This window comes from Ipomoea triloba, chromosome 12, assembly GCF_003576645.1.
Source record: "Ipomoea triloba cultivar NCNSP0323 chromosome 12, ASM357664v1".
Lineage (NCBI taxonomy): Eukaryota > Viridiplantae > Streptophyta > Magnoliopsida > Solanales > Convolvulaceae > Ipomoea > Ipomoea triloba.
The window spans coordinates 3,300,666-3,313,616 of NC_044927.1; the positions used below are offsets into that span (position 1 = coordinate 3,300,666).

General features: G+C 38.4%; 1 protein-coding gene and 1 pseudogene across 1 annotated transcript; both read right to left on the reverse strand.

Annotated features, from left to right (window-relative positions):
• Positions 1–468: 468 nt before the first annotated feature.
• On the reverse strand, positions 469–2,367 carry LOC115998260 (annotated as a pseudogene).
• A 4,982-nt stretch (positions 2,368–7,349) lies between these two features.
• Positions 7,350–11,154, reverse strand: LOC115999865 (probable beta-1,4-xylosyltransferase IRX14). The gene is made up of 3 exons (XM_031239804.1): positions 10,166–11,154; positions 9,530–10,054; positions 7,350–8,168 (listed from the first exon to the last, which is right to left on the reverse strand). The coding sequence occupies exons 1-3, from the start codon at positions 10,822–10,824 to the stop codon at positions 7,940–7,942; spliced, it is 1,413 nt and encodes a 470-aa protein (XP_031095664.1). The 5' UTR covers positions 10,825–11,154; the 3' UTR covers positions 7,350–7,939.
• Between the last annotated feature and the right edge of the window lie 1,797 nt (positions 11,155–12,951).

Here is a 12,951-nt window from a genome sequence, read left to right on the forward strand (position 1 = left end):
AACCTCCTTGATTGGTTTAATCAACATGAGCGACCTGTTAATCTTTTTATTTTTTGGATTAGTAAGGTAAACCCCACTCCTCACTGCGTGAGTACGTGGGTAAAGCCCTCGCCTTGTGACCCTAGCCAACTAGTCAGTGTGTTAGTCAACTAGTCAACTACGAACAACCTTAAGTTGGTTTAACCTACCTCATTGTGGTTAAGACAATCATGGTCAATTATGAGCAATCTTAAACTGGTTTAACCTTCTTGTCGTCAAGACAATCCGCAGTCTACTATGAGCAACTGGTTTAACCTCCTTGCTGTCAATTGTCAACTATGGGTAACCCTAAGCTCGTTTAACCTTCTTGTGGCTATGAGCAACCCGTGGTTAGCTATGGACAACCATATATTAATTTAACCTTCTTGTGATACACATCTTTACTTAGTGGCTGTAAGTTTCTCTCATTACTAAAAAGAAAAAAAAAAAGAAAAAAACCTTAAAAGACCTTTTGCTTTCTTTCAATCCTTTGTAAGATGGTATATTTTTATGTCCAAATCCAAACAAGTAAAAAAATCAAAACAATTCAAGCAATCCAATCCAGCAGATGATCAAGCACCCCAATCCAGAACAAAAGCCACTTATTTGGCGACACAACTCAAGACCTTGGATTGTAGTATCCATACACGCCATAAAACGTCTGTGCAAAAGTCATGATCAACAAAATCACCGCAGCAAAGAACGAGATAGTCGCCCAAGGATTATTAAAATACTTGTGCTTCAACGCCGCTCTCCACGCATTCCACCGGTGATCATAATACCTATTTATCTGCTCCGACAGCCGGGAAAGATAACTGTCATTGATATCAAAAACCACTTCTTGACAAAGGCGATTAAACAATTCAGCCACTTCGGCATCACTCCCAAGCCAGTGCTCAATTATCCCAAAGTAATGGAGATAACTCACATCCGCAGGGGAGTTTATGAGATTATCCATGAAAATAATGTAGGACGTTATGTCGTTACTGCAATCCAAATGGCACTGCTCGAATGCGATGAGATTAAGGAACAGAGATTTTGTCCCATCATGGATTAACAACCTGGGAATCTTGAGATACCCATTCTTGAATTTTATGTCCCAGAATCTGTCCGTTTTCCGTTTCTTGAACTTAATCCCAGCTTCTCTTAACTCGGAAACGCAGTGAATCAATTGTTGTCTCCTTTTATCTGCCACGCGGCTACTATGCGACCATTTCTTGATCCAGATTCTCGGGGAGGGTTCCGGCCCGGTTCTCAGAAGGCTTCGCCGGAAAACGTCGAGGCAGTGGAGCCCACCCAGGTCGGTGAAGGGGTCAAAAGCTTTAGAGGTCTCAAGTTTGGTCAAATCGCGTTTCGTCAAGGGCTCATCAGAGGGCATGAGGGGGTCGAAGAATCTTAGGGCTAATTTCGCCACAATCCCCTTCTGATCGGGATTCCCGGCCTGGATTCCATAGAGGGTATCAAGAATGAAAAGTGGATTTGATTCTCAAGCATTATCATATCCCTCTGGATCGAGTGCATGGACCCACGCATCGCGAAAACCGGGTCGTTCCGGGCGTACCCGAGATGCTTAAACCCGGCCGCGGCGCCCCGGAAGAGTTCAAGAACGAAACACCCGTCAAGAACCATCATTTCCACGAATTCGTTGCTGCCCAGAGCGATGGGTCCCTCGTAGGAGCCTCGGGCTTTCTCTTCTACGTCTCTAATGGCGTCCAGGTAGATGGTCACGTCCTGGCTCGTCCGTTTCAGGATGTGATAAACCGCCCGCCATTTGTGGCGATCCATGTTCTTGAGCCGCCGTTTTCCGTGGTGGTACGGCCCCAACGACACGATCTGAGGAATGTAGGCTTTGTCGTCGTCTTTCCTTAAACTCAACGGGACTCTGTAGATTGAGAGCTTTGACCATGACCCCGAATCGTCGTCTTGCTTGGCTTGCTCCAGCTTGTCCTTTATGCTGATCGCCCATTCCGTTCCCGGCGATGTGGGACCCTCCGTGACGGGTTCTTGTTCTTGCCCGCAATCTATTTTACGGAAACTAACTGAGCTGTTCGTGTGGGCAATCTGATGTTCTTTGTTGATCTGCGGTTGTGGGGATTGGGGGTTGGGGGTTTGGGCGTTTTGGAGACGATTATCCAAAGTTTGGTTGAGTTTGAGGGTGATGAGGTACCAACTCAAGAGTTCTTTGTTGAACACTGCCACCATTTTTGCTGCAACTAGCAACGTTGGGGGCGTGGGAAAGCTTTGTTTTGGAGTGTGATTATTAATTTATTGTTCCTTTTGGCAAAAAAAATTAATTTATTGTTCCTTGCCAATTGCCAAATATCTTGTTGTGTACATCATGATTCATGATTGTAAGGAGAGATGTAACTATTGGGATAGGTCATTCGACCTAGTGGGGCCGGGCCAGTAGACCAAGATTAAAGGTGGCTTGGATGATTAACTCACATGATAAAGTGGGGAATCGCCAGTGAATTTAGTAGTTCATATATTAGTACGGGCGACAGGTTCTTCCCTGTTCTTTTTGTGTGGGATATTTTTCCTCCGGGTTGTATTTTGAATTTGATTCAAAATTAATGCATTTGATTGTTGTTGGTTTTCAAAAAAGTAATCGTACATACAGAATGTTCTCAAATTGAATTGTGAACATTTTGTATGTAAATTGTGTATTTTGAACACGGATTTATATTGCAATATGAATTTAGGTTCACAGAATAATTTGCCGTTATTGGAACGGGTGGTGCAACTATGATGGGCATTGAGGATCCATAGCATATTATGTATTTTACTCATAATATATATTATGAATTTAGAACAAAGTTATAATAAGTACTTAATATATTAACTTTAAGTAAATTAGGACCCATAATGCATATGATGGTTCATGATATGATTTGCGTCAATTAGCGCAATGGGCCCACAAGACTGATCCGATTAGAACAATCCCAATAGATTTCTTCTTCTAGAGGACGGAGTTTGCGGGAGAGAGTGGTTTTGAGTTTATTTCAAAGGATTCAATTTTTGTAATAAAAAAGAGATAGGAGAAGAAAAAAAAAAAAAAAAAAAAAAAAAAAAAAAAAAAAAGGTATGTGTTTGTATGGGTGCACATCAAGTGTGTCAAAGTGGTCATTTTGACATTTTTTTTTTCTTTCTTTTCTTTTAAATTTTTTTTTTTTGAATTTTTACTATCTATATAGCACAAAAAACTCATCAAAATCCTAAATCAAGAAATTATACTTAAATTGACTGATTCAAATTACTAATAAAATTAACGATAGGAGCATATTAAATATCATTTTTTTCATGAGTGACAGTTATGTGACCATTTCACCATCATTATTCCACTATGAATATCCATGAAAGTTCATGATTCACCATTAGGTCACCATAAAGACATCCTCTTTTGTTTTAAAAAGGTTCACAATCTAAGAACAATTTCTCTCAAATTCAACCACTTTGTCCAATACTAAAACCTCTTACAAAGCATACTGTAAAAGTTCACTACTTTCTCATATTCTTCTAGATTAATCTCAACACATGTTCATGTAAGAATCATTTGTGTTTATTTGCTTTTCATTACATGTTAATCACTATTGCTATTTTATTTTGAATTTTATGTTAAGTAACGTTATAAATTATTATTTTATTTTGAATTTTATATAAAGTTTTATAAATTGTTAACTTTTTTGACAAGTTTTTCTTTAATAGAGATTCTTTAAAACTTATTTCTCAAATAATGAGGCTTTTAATCTTATCATTGTCTTGTGACTAACTATTTTGTGTTATCATTATTATATTGTCACTTTGTCAGTTATCATCTTCACCGTAACAATATTTCTATGAATTGACTTGTTGACTCCACTTGTTGTGACAATGGGTAATTTGGAGTATGTATATGTGATGATAATTGATCTTGCTCATTTTTAAGATTTACCATGAACTTTTAAGAAAGTTTTGTTTGATATATATATATATATATCTTCTTACATGTTAGTTAGCTCTTGAATCTTGCATTAAAATATCATATGTTGCAATTTGAACAAATAAACAATGTGAAAGAGATAAGAATTGATAAAAACACATTAAATTATTTTTAAAAGGAATTGTCCAAACTCCAAACGAGATAACTATTTTCAATTTCAAAAGATTCAATTAAAATTGCTTGAATAAAACGTTTAGTCTAAAACTCTTGCCATGCAGTGAATATGAAAGTATGAAACTATTGCGTGGAGAACATTGAAAGCACTAAAACATGAAATATTATAATATGTATTGAAACAATAAATTTGGAAAATAAATGACTCTATGGCCCAATGGATAAGGCGTTGGTCTACGAAACCAGAGATTTTGGGAATAAAACTATTTCCATCGTGAATTAAGCATTTGATTTTGATTCAAAATATATTTCTATAACACACAATAAATTTACTATAGGCAAGCATCATTAGTTTTAGACTTGTAGTGCCTAAACAAACCCTCAAAGGTTTGCACACAGAGCTTCTTCTCACTAGCAAAGGGTATATGAATGCAAAATTTGGCAACCCATATCCATCGTCGGATCTTCATTTCAAAAGTTTGACATTCTAACCTCCTCATGAAATCTTCGATGCTCAATTTCGCTATTCCAAGCTTCGTAAAATTTGCGTCAATTGCCAACTTATAGGCAATGTCGTACACCTTAATACACTCACGCAGATATCCAGTAAAAATCATCTTCACAGCAATGCTCTAGAGACGATCACGGATTGTATCCATTGGCATGAGGTTGATTTCGTAGAAGTTGCTCATAGATCGATAGTTGATGCTATTCCTCCGGCTCTCCTCAAACTATATCTCCTTGTCAACGTGCTTTCTTCCTCAAAGTCAAAGCTCATCCGAGGCTCATCTCATTGTTGCTAGTCCTGGGGCGATTCTAGAAGAGGAAGAGCTTGAATCGAGTAGTAATTCAACTTTGATCGAACTCATGTGAGCTATAGGGATTGTACAAAACTCGTCCTCAAATCAAGTCATGGGAGATTTGGATTGCACTGTTAGCTTTGCTCTGGTCATCTGGCATCGAGGCCAACTCTATGGATTGTTGGATTTCATATACGACACTTAAATACACAGTGGAAGTAAATTTTAAAAGAAAAAATTCACGTGGCATTCTTAGTAATCAAAAACTAAGTTACATGTTAAAAAAGTGAATTGCAATTTTGGATTCATAGATTTATTTGAGATTTTTTTTTCTTCAAATTGAGTGACTTAATTGATGTTTCACAAATAGTTGGTTGGCTTATTTGTACTTTTTCTCTATTAGGTTGTCCTCATCCAATAAATTTTGTCAATTGCAAGATGATGTGGCATGCTTTTGTGTAAATTTATTTATTTATTTATTTATTTGCTTACATGTCTTGCAAGATTTCTAAAAACAAAAAGCTTGCAAATGACATAAAAAGTTGTTATTTGATAGCTTTCCTATAATTTTTTTTAAAACTTTTTCAGTTATTATTTTTATTATTATTATTGTTATATATATATTGAAAGTGGTACCATTTTTTAAAGTGTCTAAAATGCACATACTTCTTATTATTATTATTATTATTATTATTATTATTATTATTATTATTATTATTATTATAAATCCTAAATGACTAAATTCAAATTTTACTTTTGGAAATTTATGTAACACGATGTAAATAAACGCTATAATTGCATAATACAAGCAATAAAATAGATAAGTGAGTTTTGAGAAAACATATTTGATTGAAGTTGTCCTACTAATTGACGGTATGCGTTAAGAATAGAAGAAGAAGACACGATATAATCGAAAGAGAAAGACGAAACATCAATTATAGGTTAAAAAAAAAAGAGAGGGATAATTTTATCTCAAAGTTACTTTTTCCTCCTAAAATTCATGGAATTGAAATAGCAGAGGGGGCATGTGATTCTAATTCCATGATAATGGGGGAATTTTAATTCCGTGAATTGCAATTCCTTCTAACCAAATGAGTGAATTTGCTTAGCTTCAAAATTATATGAGAATTAATTGGCAATGGAATTGTAATTCCCTCTAACCAAACGCCTTGTGAGAGAGTATTGCAAGGATAATGATAGTCTCGTCTATAATAGCATAGGAAATAAATTTAAAAGTAAAGTATTCTTATTTGAGAAATAAGATTTCAAATATTCAAGGAAAAAACTTTTTTTTTTCATTTTAAGTTCCTCGTTTGTTAGTCAAAATCATTTTAATTATCTTAAATGGAATTTATTGTTGGACTCTATTAAAAGAAATGGCATTAGTGGGTGATGTATTGACGTTGAAACTTGATCTAATCCAATACTCTACCTGTCAATGGACCCTTCTAAGCTAATCAAACGTGGGAAATGAAATGATGTCCGATGTGTACTCAAAAAAAAAATAAAAAATAAATAAATAAATTGATGTCCCATGTCCATTGCTTTCACGTGCCCATATCCATATCATATTGCTTCAGCACATTCTATTATCATACTTTCCATTTTCATCATAACCATGATCAAAACTTAAATTTTCCACTTTCAAAAAAAAACTTAAGAATTTCCAAAATGGTATTTAAATATTATACATTATTTGAGTGCCGTCTTGATTAGTTGGGCGACAATCATCGTTGACCCACCTATTAAGGTGCACAAAAATAATAAGATATGACGAGTATATATAGTAATTAATAACATATAATATTAAATTAATTAAATTATTAATACAAGCCGAAACTTCAGTCTTGCACCAACCATCGTTGACCCACCTATAAAGGTGCACCAAAATATTCCGTGTGCATAAAATTACAAGTACTCTGCACGCACAAGTTTTTAAATGTGATTACGTTTTGTTCGCGGTTTTTATTTGATCGAATTAATAAATTTAAATGTAAATAGTCAACTTAATAATTATATATATATATTTTAATATTCTTGTTCCTCGATTCCTTTTCCAACTTCGATAGTAGGAAAATATTTTGTTAGGTGACAAGAGAAATCTATAATCACTACTCGGAAGTGTACATTTGATAAATCATGCTCTTATTTATCTGCACTCAATAGATCATCGCTTTCAGGGTGAGGAGCTCTTCTTCGACACTTACCTATAATTTTTGCTTTTAAATATATCATTAAAAAATACATTTTAAATTTGATCTCTCAATTGTTTAAATTTTTATTAATTTTAGTCTCTTACGACATAATACTCTCAAGTCTCAAACTCAATACTAGTCAAATCACGCGAGAGATTGAATTAACGACACTATGCACAATCAATGGACCAAGCTTGTTCAAATTGAAGGATATGAACCAAATTTCACGAAGAACAATCGAGAGATCAAAATGCATTTTACCCATCATACTTAACATTACAGTCTTACATAATACCCTGGCTGGTGTACTATACTTCAACTGTTAAAGCCAGGCCACAGGGTTGCAAGTAGACAACCATTTCATTGATCTCAGTTCAGAGTTCAGACTCATGCCAGTTATGTGACTGCAACAATTGGAAGGGAAGTTTATAAATTTATATTCACAATATATAATATTCAAAAAAGGAAAATTAAGCAAGAATGTATTTGAGCTTGAGCTAATGGAATCACGTGTATAATGGAAGAAGGGGAGATTTCAGCTGAGCTCCTCTCTGGGGGATCACAACTCTAATCACTCAAATCACAAAGCGATGAGAGGAGAAGGCAAAAGGGGCAAAAAGAAAGAATGAAATCAACACGAAAAAAAAAAAGGTATGTTGTATCAACTGCTATATAGCTGACTTCATGTAGATGTAGTAATGTAGTCTCGAAGTTGAGGCTTGTAGACTGAGTATTCACAGCGTGGATAACTCTCCAAATGTCGTTGGCTACTTCTCCCTCCCCGTAACGCCCTAGTATGTAGATGAGGCTTGTATAGTTGTATATCAACTTAACTAATTCTCCCCAGAACGACTAGTAGATGAGGCTTGCATATCAATGTTCCTTGCCACATGCTTTCTCTTCCTGGAACTGCGTCTTCTAGATCGTGGTTTTGTAGTGCGTTTCTCGGTGTTCTCTTGGATGCTGATTAACTTTTCAGTGGTAGGCAGTTCAGGAGGAGCATCTGGCCATGGTGTGCGTTTTGCTGGGACAGTAACATCCAACGGTGGGTCGATTATCCATCTGCATAAAATAGAATATTTTAATGACAATCAAGAGTATGAAAACAACCAATATCTTCTTTGTTCAGTTGACATATAACAGTGACCTTAATTTAGAACAGAACTGCCATTCCAGAATCCAGATAAATGGGTTGACCAACATTCCTTAATTGGTATAACAAGAATAGTTTGAATAGTTTCAGGCCTGGAACACCAGAAGTCATCGGTTTGTAATTCTTACAAGATAATGAGCATAAGATAAACCAATTATATAAAGCCCACTTTGTGATTAATCCAATTCATCAGCTTGTATTGTCAAGGGCAGTAGTTATGCAAATTTAGTTAAGTTCTGCTATGATCTGAATCAATTAGGCCATAATACTGTTGTATTACCAAAAGGGAGGGGGATGGCGGGCAATTCATAAACATCAAACATGAAATGTTCAACTTGCTCAAACCAATAAGACCAATAGATTGCTCCCGCTGGGAGTTGAACTTGTAATCTAGTGGTTACCAAACCAATAACCTAATCAACTTGGTTGGGGTTGCCCCGTATTTATTACATCCTAGTACATATAGGTTTCTTGGATGACAATCTAAAAGACTAAAATAAGTGGAAATTGCATTTCATGTTGACAAGATATTTAAGTCATAGAAAGAAAACAACTAAAAATACATGTTAAATGTTAAACCCACGCTATGTGTGCATGCTCAGTACATGTCCATGAATGTTTATTGTTATTTTTATTTTATTTATTTCATTTTTATATTTTGTCTCTATGCATCATTCAATCTACATGCCCCCCTAGCCTTACAATCTGCTAAATACATGCACACTTCATAATCTATTCTTCTCCAGCAATCTACTAGAGATTAGCCTATTTTCTAATCAAGTCATCTTTTTTCTTTGGTACATCTGAGAAGAATGAGAATTAAACCTAAGATCTCTTGTATTGAGTTTCTGACCTAAGCCATTGGATTACAATGTTCTTGGTGGTATCCCTTTTTCTTTCTTCTTTTTTTGATGGATAATTAATATTGATTAGTAACACACAAGAAACTGATGATCTGACCAACTAAAAGGTGCAATTTTTTTTTAGTACTACCGACTCTGTTACAATGTAATATCTGTTCATAACAACTTTCTCAACCTACTGAAGCACAAAGAGTCAATATTGGTGCAATTTTTTTTTAATTCCCCCAAAAAATGACAGAAGATAGTCATGTATGGATCAAATATACACTTAGGGATGTATTATGATATGAACACCAACTAAGACCAATACTACCAAAGTCAATCACTTGATAAAAATTAAGGGGAAACGAAAGTAGTATCATGAAACCACCTAGTAAAGTACTATAGTAATCTAAGTAGAAACTAACCTGGCAGGGAATTTACTGTCTGCCCTTGCCTCAACACGGAGCCACCAAAGCATAACCTTGCGCCCACAATTTCCTAGAGGTTCCACGACCGAAGAATCCTTCAGCAAAGAAAGCGGGCTGTCAATATCTTCTCCAGCCTCCACTATACTATCCAAATCCTTAACCCATTCCGGCTTGTCTTCAGCATCTTTCCAAACTAACCTAGAATTCAACACAAAGCCAGCCCATTCGAACTTCCCGGGCAAAACGACTGCCTTGTCTCCAACGTATCTTGCACTCTTCTCCAAGTAAGGGGACGAATCAAACGTATGCCAACCTATTAGATTGTTTGACGAATTGCAAGCCGGACCTTGAACAGGCAGTTGCATATGCTTTGCCTCGGCACCCCCTGAATGAGCAAGAATGCCAACAGACATTGCGGCAACCCATTTGGCCTTTTGGATCTCATCGAATAACTCGAGACTGTGCATATTACTATCATCCGCAAACATCACTATCCCATCTAGCTTCTCATCTCTTACATGTCTGCTCAAAATTCAAAACAAACAAGTAAACAACCCTACCTATTCTGTCAAATTTTCAAATCCAATTCAAATTTTGAAATACAGCCATGAAATTCGAGCCAATTTCGCATACCTCAAAGCATGAACTCGCATTTTGGACTCCAATTTCTGGCGATGCTTCCATAGAATCGGCATTTTCTCGCGGAATCCGATGTGGATAGTCCGGAGCCCCGACTTGGCTAGCAACGAGGAAGTCTCGTTTGTGATTCCGCCGGCTTCCACGACAATCCAGATGACATTGTACGGGGCATTCATCAGCGAATGCATCACTCCGGTGAGGTGCAAAGTCTGGAAGGTTCGAACATAGGTGGGAGTTATAGCGATCACAGTCCTGGGAGTTTTGACGCCATATTGAAACCTCTGTTCCCTCTGAACGATCTCGATTATCTTGTGAGCCTGCATCACCTCAGTCGAATTGGGATGCGGCCACGGCCGTATTAAGATCCCGTGCCGCCCAACCACCACGCGGCTGCTCGAAACCGTCCCGTTCGCCGGCGCCTCTAGAACGGAGAGGGCGGGGAGAGAGTATAGGGTATTACTGGGAGTGGAGGAGTTGGATAAGAAAAGGAAAAAGACGGAACGGGAGAATCTGAAGCCAAGTACCAAACTAATCAGACAACAGAGCGCGTGAAGCACAAGCCACACAACCGTCGCCGGCGATTTCCCGTCGGAGGACGAATCCAACGGCAACGCTCCTCGGAAACTGTTGCTCCTCCGGCCCAGCTTCATCATTTCCTGATTTACCTCCTCCAACAACAAATCAAATGCGAGAAAAAAAAAAGGCGAAGATTCAGAAGCGAAAACGGGTTTGAAGAAGGGACGGAATGTTCGGTGAGATGTTAAGGCGAATCATCACAGAGATTCCTTAAAGCTTACGAATCAAACAATTGATGGATTGGCTGACTTTACTGCTAGACGCCATGATCGAGCACCTGAATTCGGGTACCAAGTAGATAATTTGGTAACGGACACGGACCCAAATCTTTTTGCTGGGTTTTCGGACAAAAATGGCCAAGGGTTTTGAACTTTGAAGCGCTGAACCAGGATGAAATCTAGGACCTCTGACACCGGGGTATTTTAGTCATTTGGGACGTGTATTGCCAAATTTGGGAAAACATCAAGACAATTTCCTAATTCAGGTTCAACTGCCGATTACAATGTATCAACCCCTAAATATTCTCCATAACAAACGTTAATTGATCTGGACTTTTTTTCCCCCCGCAATAAGATTTTGTGATTGAAGTAATATTGTTCATATGGCAATAATCTAGTAATGGATTAGTTTTACTTAAAAGTCTCTTCAACCGACATGATAGAGAGTTCACACCAATTTTTTTTTTTTTTTTGGTGAGAGAAAGGGATCCTAGGGATCCCGAGAACTAGTGCCACCTACTATAGGTAACCCCCCGCGCATCACGGGTCAAGAGAACATTCATTCCTTCTGGAGGGTGATCCAAGATCGTCGTGCCCCAAGTAGAATTCTGCCCAAGATTTGCTAGGAACGGCACATTGATTCCCTTCCCGGAAGACATGTGAGATCCTGAACTCCTGAAAAGACCGAATCAATGATTTGCAATCGGCAATAAGGGTGGAGTCGTAGGGCCCCATTCCCGAATCATTACCAAGGACCTTCACCACCGCTTCCGAGTCAGATTCCGCGATAATATAGTTGAACCTGCGGTTATTGGCCAGGACAAGACCCTCTCGCAGCCCCCATATCTCAGCCAGGAAGCTATTAGTATGACCAATATTCGCAACAAAGCCGACGATCCAATCACCTTTGCAGTCACGAATAAGGCCACCTGCGCTTGCCAACCCCGAACTTGCTTTTTTCGCACCATCCGAGTTAATTTTGACAAAGCCAGAATGTGGAGGGGACCAAGAAATCCAAAGTTGTCTGGCCGTAAGGGGTCCCGAACGTTTGAGAAGGTAACGCTGAGCCTCAGATGCCTCTTGTTCAGCTCTCATCACGATAGCGTTAGCAGAAGTGCTCTTGTTGTTGAAGATGTGATCGTTACGGGCTTTCCACATATTCCAAAGTAGGTAGGGAAAGACGACCGCCCACTTTAACCCATGCCCGGTCATTTGATTGATCGCGCATGCCTTCTCCAACCAGGTATAGATTGGAAAATGGAAGCTTGACACGAACTCTAGCGGAGGAGCGGCAGCGTCCCAGTAGTCTCGAGTGTCGTCGCATCTCCTGAAGATGTGATCTGTAGTCTCCTCGTCACCACCGCACCTAGGACAGTTGGCAGCACTCGTTAACCCACGCCGGCTTCGTTCAGAATTCGTCAGCAGGCCGTTAACCGCGATTTTCCAAATGAATATTTTAACTTTCTCAATGCATGACAATTTCCAGATCCAGGAATGCGAAGAGTCCTCATCATCATTACCTGAAATGAAAGAAAAGGCCGAAGAAACCGAAACCGAACCAGTATTGGAATGAGGCCAAGTCAGTTTGTCTACCTGTTCATTGTTGACCGGCAAGGCCACGGCCCGAATGTCGTTCACCCTCCTAGGTGGAAGAATCTCATTCAAGGCTGGCAAATCCCAGTTCCGGTGATCGTTGATGAAGGTGCTCACTTTAACATCCTCGGGTCTTGACAACACACCATCATTGACGGTTGTGGCTAGAGGGCTCTCTCCGGACCACCAATCGTGCCAAAAGCTTATGGAGTCACCATCACCCACTCTCCATTTGAGCCCCTTGGCAAGGATGTTCCTTCCTTTAAGGATACTCCTCCAGCCCCATGAACTATTCGAACAGGCCGAAATATGGAGAAAATTGGCGTCTTTCACATATTTCTCCCGGAGCACTTTCACCCAAAGTTTGTCATGATATGGAGTTTTACTGTATGA